This window comes from Marmota marmota, unplaced genomic scaffold, assembly GCF_001458135.2.
Source record: "Marmota marmota marmota unplaced genomic scaffold, marMar, whole genome shotgun sequence".
Taxonomy (NCBI): Eukaryota; Metazoa; Chordata; class Mammalia; order Rodentia; family Sciuridae; genus Marmota; species Marmota marmota.
Genome location: NW_025999964.1, coordinates 356,900 through 365,756, shown reverse-complemented (window position 1 = coordinate 365,756; position 8,857 = coordinate 356,900). Strand labels below are relative to the sequence as shown.

General features: G+C 62.1%; 1 protein-coding gene across 13 annotated transcripts in view; it reads left to right on the top strand.

Moving 5' to 3' along the window:
• The window catches only part of Ppp6r2 (protein phosphatase 6 regulatory subunit 2), a 97,907-nt gene that overhangs the window by 86,094 nt on the left and 2,956 nt on the right, over positions 1-8,857 (top strand). For 6 of the 13 annotated variants that reach the window (XM_015506902.2, XM_048803187.1, XM_048803182.1 and 3 more), the window contains 11 exons: positions 803-867; positions 1,868-1,983; positions 3,572-3,657; positions 4,157-4,237; positions 4,593-4,690; positions 4,831-4,888; positions 5,131-5,255; positions 5,457-5,620; positions 6,524-6,683; positions 6,786-6,874; positions 7,723-7,897. In XM_015506902.2, coding sequence (XP_015362388.1) covers positions 803-867; positions 1,868-1,983; positions 3,572-3,657; positions 4,157-4,237; positions 4,593-4,690; positions 4,831-4,888; positions 5,131-5,255; positions 5,457-5,620; positions 6,524-6,683; positions 6,786-6,874; positions 7,723-7,897 — 1,217 coding nt within the window. The remainder of the gene's footprint in view (positions 1-802; positions 868-1,867; positions 1,984-3,571; positions 3,658-4,156; positions 4,238-4,592; positions 4,691-4,830; positions 4,889-5,130; positions 5,256-5,456; positions 5,621-6,523; positions 6,684-6,785; positions 6,875-7,722; positions 7,898-8,857) is intronic. The other 7 variants (XM_048803177.1, XM_048803179.1, XM_048803183.1 and 4 more) reach the window with 4 other exon arrangements.

Below are 8,857 nucleotides of genomic sequence, written 5' to 3'. Positions count from 1 at the left end.
CACGGGCTCCCCCCCCCACTGGATCCCTGCTCACTCAGCTTCCCTGGGGCTCAGGGCCTGGGGCAGTCTGTGTCTCCTCCTCTTTCTGTTCTCAGCATCCAGAATCACCCCTGGCAAAGAGGAGCCTGGGTGTGAGCTTGCCATGGAGGGAGGGAGGAAGCAAACTGGCGTTGGGAGCCTAAAGAGGTTCCCACTAGGACCTGCTCAGGAGGCGAGGGTGGGGTCACCGGGGCCACACTGCAGAGGCTGGGGAAGGGGCCTTGGGTCTCACCAAGCTTCACAGATGGTGGGCTTGAGCAGGGCTGGCTGGGGGCCAGCCCTGGACCACAGGGTCCAGTCTGGCGTATAGCTGATGGCCCATTGGGTAAACAGCCAGTGGGCGGGCAGTTCCAGTGAGGAGAGCTGCCTGGTGGGGTGGAATGTCCAGTAGCCATGGAGGCCAACAGGGGAGCCAGGTCAGGAGGCCTGGCCCAGGGCGAGGCCCTGCTGAGATGCCAGGCGCTCCTCCTGCAGTCTGGGAAGCAGAAGGGAGGGCGCCACGGGCAGAGTGAAGGGCCTGAGCAGCAGGGGAGGCCCGTGGGAGGGCAGGCAGAGGGCACCAGAGGACCTCTCTCGTGCTGATCTTGGGGGGGAGGTCTTGAGACCCTGGGGCAGCACCTGCCTCTGCAGCTGGGCAGGGACCACGGAAGTTAGGACTGTGAGGTGTCCAGCCACAGGTCCTGTTGCTGCCTGCAGCACCGGGGGGAGGGGGCTGTGCATCCCTGCAGGCCCCCACTCACGTGCCTGCCCTCTGCCTCCCCAGCTGTTCCAGAAGTGCTGCCTGGTGCAGAGGATCCTGGAGGCCTGGGAAGCCAATGACCATGCACAGTAAGCGTCCTGGGCCTGCCTGGAGGTCGGGGCGCAGAGCCACAGCTCCCTGGGGTGCAGGCAGCTCCAGGCCTGGTGCGGGCTGTCGACGGGGTGTGTCAGGGCCCTGTGTCTACTGCTGTCCTGGAAGGGATCTTGCTTCTGGGCAAATAGCCATTAGGGCAGCCTGGGAAAGGAGGACACAGGGAGGTGGCAGGAGGCAGGAAGGGGCAGGCAAAGTGGCAGCCAGGCCCCCGGATCTCTGCAGCTTCTGCGCAGCCTGCCCTGCCCAGACTCTGTGCACTCGTGCCCTTGTCCACTCCTCACCCTCCCCAGCGCCCAGGCACTCTGTTGGCACTCACACCCAGGGACACATTTCTAACCAGAGTCTTGGCTTAACCACGTCTTCCTTCAGTTCAGGCAGCAATGACCTGCATGTTATCCAGGGCCCAGGGCCACTCCTACATTCCCTGTCCTGCTGGTACAGGTGTGCTCTGGGCAGTGTGGGATGGGGCTCGTGGGAGTTGGGAGGGGTCTACACCTGCGTGTGGGCCAGTCAGGGCCATGTGGTCAGCGTGGTGTGGAGGTCCTGCCCAGGCCAGCAGCAGCAGCATTCGCAGAGCCACGTGCCCCATTGACCTCTGGCCACCAGTACGCTCAGCTCCTGCTTGGCCGGCCTCTGGGGGCCTTGACCCACACTAGGGTCTTCCTGCTTGTCTTCATGCCCCAAATGAGCAGGGTCTGTCTCACCAGCTCCTCATGGTGGTGAGATGGGATGGGCCTGCTGGGCGTGGCAGGTTCTCTCCACACCAGTGTCCTGGAGGTGAGGATGCTTTCAGGCACTGGGCAGGCCAGGCAGATACCCTGGAGGTCAACCTGGACTGACCCTAGGGGATGTGAGGACTGGGATGGAGGTAACCTTGGAGATGAGCTCCAAAAGATCCTTGTTGCTGGACTCCCAGTGATGAGTCATGTAAGGCCAGCGCTGGGGGGCCACCCTGACTGTCCCTGTCACTTTCAGGGCAGCAGGTGGCATGAGGCGTGGGAACATGGGCCACCTCACGCGCATCGCCAATGCAGTGGTGCAGAACCTGGAGCGGGGGCCTGTGCAGACCCACATCAGTGAGGTCATCCGAGGTGAGCCTGCCACCTGCCACCCTCTTCCCTCTGTCCCCAGCAGATGGCATCTGCACTGATACAGAATGGGTGGTGCCACCACCTTTGTCTTCTTAGCTCCTCACGGTGTTCTCCCTCGGGTGGACCCAGGAGTCCACTCTGGTCAGACTCTGTGGAGGCCTGTCAGCTCCTGAGCAGAGGTCAGGACACTCGGCTCCGTCAGTATTGGTGCTCAGACCTGCCGCTCACATGCCATCAGAGCCCTGCTGACTGACCTCCTGTCCATGTTCCAGCTCTGCTCGGGTCCTGTGGGCTTGGAGGGCTCCCAAGCCTGAGTCTCAGGGGAGAGGATCAGGTGGCATCCTGTTCCCTAGAAGCAGGCCGTGGGGACTGAGCCTGCTGGAGCCTCAGCCCCGCAGGGGTGGCAGATCAGCAGAGCCCCGTCACAGCCGTGCTGTGCACCCCAGAACCCTTGGGTACAGCCCCCAAGGTGTTCCTTCCTGCCTTTCTTGAGCACGGGGTCTGACTCGGTGGCCACATCCACATCTCCATGCTGTGGACTCTTGTCATCCGGCCTGAGGGCACAACTGAGAACCTGGGTGGGGCATTGAGAGGGGGCCCAGCAAAGTTGACTGGGATGTGCCCACTTTCCTTGAGGCATGCTTAGGCAGGTGGCTCTGGAGATGCCCACGAATGGCATGTGCATGGAGGGGCATCAGCTCCAATCAGCACCCTGAATTGCTGGCAGGAGTCTGGGAGGCCTGGTTGTCCTGGGGAGGACTATAGGGCTGGGCATGGGCATAATAGGTAGATGAGATAGGTGTGCCCAGCACATGTGGCCAAGGAGGTATTGCTCATAGCCTTTCTGACTGGCCTCCTGGGAAGGTGTGAGGTGAGAAAGCTCAGGTGGTGCTCCCTGCCCCCTAGGACCAGAGGGGGTAGTCTTTCAATCATACTGCAGTAGCCTCTGGTGAGGTTGAGCCTGCTGGCCCACCGTAGCATGGGATGAGTATCTGTGGTCCTCGGGAGGGGCCAGCAAGCCTGGGGAGATCTCCCTGCAACTGTAGGGCGAAACAAATGGGGTGTGGCTTGGTGTTGACAGGCACTCCCCAGGATGGGGCCACGAAGGGAGATGGGGGCAGAGGAGAAACTCTGGGCCTGTCATTCCTCACTGTCTTCAGATCATGAATGCCTGGGGCTTCAGCCTCCCAAGGAAAACACACTCTCACACAGGCCTGTAGGACACTGCTGAGCAGAGCCCAGGAGGGGTGCAGACCAAGACGTGCCTTCTCAGACCCCACTCAGGGTTTGTGTGCTCAGGCTCCAGCCAGCGGCTCCCAGCTGGGACGCCCCTGAGGTTCCTGCAGAAAGTCACGGCTGCCCTGCTGAGGGTTCCTGCGTCCCAGGCTCACTGGGCCCGTGGCCCTGCAGGACCGCACACCACACACAGCTCTGTTGGCCTCCTCCCAGGCCAGCTTTGAGTTCTCGGGCTGGCCAGAGAAGCACGGCCCATCCCTCCCTGGACCAGGGTGCCCCTGCTGTCCTGGACCTGGGTGCTGGCGCTGTTCACACCGTTCCAGGGACTCACCAGGCAGCACTCTCCCTACAGGGCTCCCTGCAGATTGCCGTGGACGCTGGGAAAGCTTTGTAGAGGAGACGCTGACGGAGACCAACCGCAGGAACACCGTGGACCTGGTGAGAAGCCCAGGCTGCTGCTGCCACACAGCCACACAGCCACAGCTGAGGACAGATGTCCTGGTGCTCTGCCCTGCAGCAGGGGGAGGAGCCAGGACAGCACTGCACCTGGGCCACATGCTCCCAGCTGCTCGTCTCACATGCATGTGCCCATGTGTGACCATGAGCATGTGGCCTGGGGTCCGGCCTGCTGTCTGACACAGGCTCCGCCCCTGCGGCACCAGGCTGGCTCCTCAGGGCTTCTGTGTTGACCTCTGAGGCCTCCCTCCCGTGTCAGGAGCGGAGGCTCCTCTGGAAGGGTTCCTTGTGCTGGAGCACGCTGTGCACGAGTGCACAGGAGCTGGCAGCCCTGGGCCTCAGCCTCCTCTGGTCTTCCCTCACAGCACAGCCTCCTAGGCCCAGAAAGCAGACAAGTGCCAGGCTGGACCCTGGCTGGGCTGGGCGGGGTCTGGGGCGCCTGGGCAGCTCACTTGCCCACCCCGTCTGGCCTGTGTTTTAGGTGAGCGCTCACCACCTTCACTCCTCGAGTGAGGACGAGGACGTTGAGGGTGCTTTCCCTAACGAGCTGTCCCTTCAGCAGGTGAGGGCATGGCCGGCACTCTGCACCCTGCCGGGCCCTTCCCAGAGCCCGTGCCCGTGGTAGCGCTTAGTCCCTGATGGCACCTCAGAGTAAAGGGTTGTGGTGGCTCATCCCCAAGCACGTGTGGGGGAGAGGTGGGTCTGGGGCACCCCAAAGGCCCATCGGTTTGGTGCAATCGCTGGGGGCGCCGAACCTGAGTGAAGCGCGAGGCCAAGACGACTCTGGACAGCTCGAGCCCAGACAGCCAGAGGCACTGGCTGCTTTTGCCAGAGGCTCCTGAGCTCCAGGCGCTCTGGTTTCCCAGGAGCAGCCTCCAGGGCGAGGCCTGCTCCTCAGTGGCCTGTCCTGCTCGCAGGCCTTCTCCGAGTACCAGATCCAGCAGATGACAGCCAACTTCGTGGATCAGTTTGGCTTCAGTGATGAGGAGTTTGCAGACCAGGATGACAACATCAAGTGAGCCTGGCCTCGCGTGTGGGTGGGCGCCATCTCCGCTCCCCATGGCTTGTCCCCCCGCACCCTGCAGGCACCAGGCACCCAGGCCCACTGGACCAACGCCAGTGGCAGAGGTGCTGAGGGTGCCCCTTGTCTTGCAGCGCCCCATTTGACAGGATTGCAGAGATCAACTTCAGCATTGATGCCGACGAGGACAGCGTGAGTGACAGGGGCTGCTGGGCTTGGTGGGCAGCCCTGCTGCGTCCTGCTAGACAGCTTAGGCTGTGCTCAGTCCCCGAGTTGGGTGGATGAGGCTGTGGGTGACTGTGTCAGGACAAAGAGGGTCCCCTCGATAAAGCCCAGAACAGAGCTCCCCTATCCTGTGAGACAGCCCTCTGGGAGCCAGGTGGGGCCAAGGCTTCCCCGGGCGCACAGAGCTTGGTCTCTGTTCTGTCCTACAGCCCAGCGCAGCTCTGTTTGAAGCCTGCTGTAGTGACCGCATCCAGCCTTTTGATGACGATGAGGAGGAGGACATCTGGGAGGATGAGGAGACTCGCTGCACTGCCCGGGTGGTGTCCAGAGCCAGGTGCGGGACCTGCCCAGCCCCCCAGGTCCTTCACAAGACGAGGGCAGGCATGTGAGCCTGCGCTGGACACTGTCCTTTCTCACAGAGTTTGGGATCGGGAGGTGGGCCAGGAGGGCTCTGAGACTGGAGCCACACAGGCTCCTGCTGGGCAGCCTGAGCTCATTTACCAGCTCTCTGACTACGCCTTGTCACCCCCACCAGGTTTGGGGCCCCCCACACCTCAGAACACTGCTCAAAGAACGCCCTGGAGCATGGAGGCCAGGACAGAAAGGCGGGTTCCGAGGCAGACAGGACCGCGCCTAGGGCAGGCATCCTCCTGCCCCCCGCGCAGAACGGAGGTCCCCCCTCGGAGAGCGCCTCAGAAGGTAGCACAGGGGGCCCACCAGGGATAGGGCGTGGGGAACAGGTGTGGCTTGTGGCATGCACATCTCAGGGCTTCCTGTGGAGCCCGTGTCTCCCACAGCCCGCAGCCCGCACGTTCCCGGCTGCACATGCTCTCATGCTGTTTCCCCGCTGTCCTGGGTGAGGGCTGGCTCACGCTGCACAGCATGGGTGGTCTCGCCTTCCCCTCTGTTATGCTCATATGACCACATCTGCAGGGCTGGTGTCCACCCAGTCTGTTGGGAAAGGCCCTCCCCAACAGTCTGGACAGTGTCTGGACACAGCCCCATCACCCCCTCAGAAACATTCAGTGGCACAACCCCACACGCCTCTCAAGACCTCTGCTGACCTCTGCCCCCGGGACACTGCCAAGGTGCTCAGGACTCTTGTCGGGTGGTGCTGGCCCCTTAGCTGAGGATACTAAAAGCAAGGGCAGTGGGCTGAAGGCAGGGATACCCAGGATAGGAAGGCACTGTGCCAAGGCCAGGGATAGGGCAGTGGTACCCTGCTCCTGCCACGCCTCGCTGAGTCTTGTCCTGGGTTGGGACAGTGGATGGAGCATGGGAGCAACCATGTCACCTCCGTGCACCCATCAGGTCCCCTGGAGGGTCCTCCAGGTGCCCTGCTGAGAACTACATCAGTAGGCATAGGGGTGTCCCAGGGCCTGAGGCCAGCTGCTCTCTGGTGGAGAGTCCCTCCCGGGTCCCTGGGTCTGCTGAGTACTGTTTCCTCATGTGCCTCAGGCAGGGAAGGCTCAGGGTTAGGGTCTCCTTCCTGGGAGCACCTCTGTCCTTCCAAACCCTAGGGAGCCCCTGGTGCAGACATGGCCTGCCTTGGCCCACAGCACACCAGGCCTGCCTGTGTCTGACCACTGTGACTCTCTCCAGCAGGTGCTGCATGGACAGCAGTGTTTGATGAGCCAGGGAACCCGACGACCCCAGCCCCCAGAGCTGTGAAGGACGTGGGTTCCAGTGTGTGGGCGGCCAGCACCTCCACTCCAGAGGAGAAGGGCTGGGCCAAGTTCACCGACTTCCAGCCTTTCTGCTGGTAATGAACACATCAGAGTGTGGGGTCATGCCAAGAACTGCCTTTGGAGGTCAGGGTGCGGCTGACCTCAAGGACTCAGCCTGTCCTCGTCTTCATTTGCAGCTCCGAGTCAGGGCCCAGGTGCAGCAGTCCTGTGGATGTGGACCATAGCCATGTGGAGGCAGGCCAGAGCCCAGACCCAGGGACATCCTGTGAGTAGAATCGGCAGCACCCCAGGCTCCTGTGGGGGCCTGGCATCATGCAGCCCCAGGCTGAGCCAGGGCGGCCCTCACTGTGGGGCAGTGGGAGGCAGTGGCCAAGGCCCTATGTCAGTGGTGATAAACTTGTGGGGTCAACACTGCCGTGTGCACCTGGAGGTACTTGCCTCCCCTCGTGCCTGGAACGTGTGTCACCGGGAAGGCCCCCTGGTGACCTCTGATGGTGAGGACAACGAGCAGCCCTCTCTGGAGTAAAGGGATAAGGATGTCCTCTTTGCAAGGAGGCCAGCAGCCCACTGGCCCCTCCAGCAAGCCCAGCCCCATGCATTTGCCCTCACGAGGTCATTGGAATCCACCAGTGGACAGCCCCTGCTGGAGCAGTGCGGCCCCTGGGCTTCCCCCACATCCAGATCTGTACAGTCTGCATGACCCAGATGTGCCCCTTAGGCAGCAACTTTAGGGTCCTGGCATGAAGCCAACCTGGAGCCTGATCTGAGGCCTCGGCCCCATGCCTTCTTCCTCTGGTAGGAAAAACCCAAAAGCTCCCTGAGAAGATGCCCGAGAACTTCAGGCAGAGGCAGGCACTGCCTGGTACTTGTGTCCTGTGTGCAGGCTTGAATGACATGGTGCCAGAACCAACTGAGGCTGAATGGGACCCTCCCTGAGTCTCACATCCACCCTGACGTAGAGGGTGGGGGACAGTCCAGGTGGGGGCACACAGACCCTTGCAGGACACACACGTACGGGTAAAGCGCTGGGCCACGCCAGATGCCTCTGCCACCTGTGCCCAGTGAGCCTTGTGGCCGCAGCCTCATGGTCACAGCAGCCTCCTTGCTTCGCAGCTGGTCCTGCCTCCCCTTGCGCATGGAACGTGTGTGTCACCGGGAAGGCCCCCCTGGTGACCTGTGACGGTGAGGACCACGAGCAGAAGGTGGCTGGCACTATGGGAGCTGTGAGCACAGGCCCAGGCCGAGAGGGCTTCCTGCCACCGAGGACAGAGGCAGCTGCTGTTGGCAGGTGTGCAGGGGACGGCAGGTCTGCCTGGGCCTTGGTGCTCACTGCACGGCTTCCAGGATGGTCACCAGGCTTCTTGGTTATCAGCTGTTGACTCCCCTGGGAGCGAGTGGGGCGGGGGGCAGGCCAAGGGGCCGGCTGTAGGGGAGCAGCACCCAGCATTGACACGGAGGCTGCACAGAGGGCAGGGGACCTCTTTCTCTTACACAGTAAGAGTCCATTTGCTGTGTGGTTAAGACAGGGCCTGGGTGTCCCAGAAACCTCAGTTGCAGAGAATTCTCCGGTTGTCTCAGATCGAGAGAGGCAGGAGGGAGACATGCAGTTTTTAACTTGCTGCAGGCAAATGTGTCTGCAATCAGACCTTGCCTGCTGCCCACTCCTGGGCCGTCCTGTGCGGACTCCTGGATGCATGCCCGCCTCACTTGGGGACATGGACGCGCAGTAACATGGGCTATCTCAGGACTGCCCTTGGGGTGGTGGAGCCCTGACTGGGAGGTGCTGAGAGTCTGAGGCTCCCTCAAGGTGCCCCAGAGCAGCCCTCCCTGGAGGAAACGGACAAGGATGTCCTCTTTGCAAAGAGGCCAGCAGCCCACTGGCCCATCCAGCAAGCCCAGCCCTATGCATTTGCCCTCACAAGGTCACCGGAATCCACCAGCCAACAGCCCATGCTGGCCTTTGGGCAGAGGATTGGGGGTGTGTGAGCATAAGGAACTGTGGGAAGCTGGAAATGGGCCATGTCTGTGCAAAGGTCAAGGCAGGACTCCTGGTAGGTCTAGGGTATAGTGGGGGATGACCCTGGGGTGAGATCCCACAGGAAGGGACAAGATGCAGACTCATGATGGCACCTGGTTGGAAAACTTGGCGTTGATGGCAGTGGCACCAGTGAGCTACTGGGTCTTCTTGTTGTGGCCTGACTGCCCAAGCACCTCACCAGCGTGCCTGGACATTAGGCCCTGGATCCCA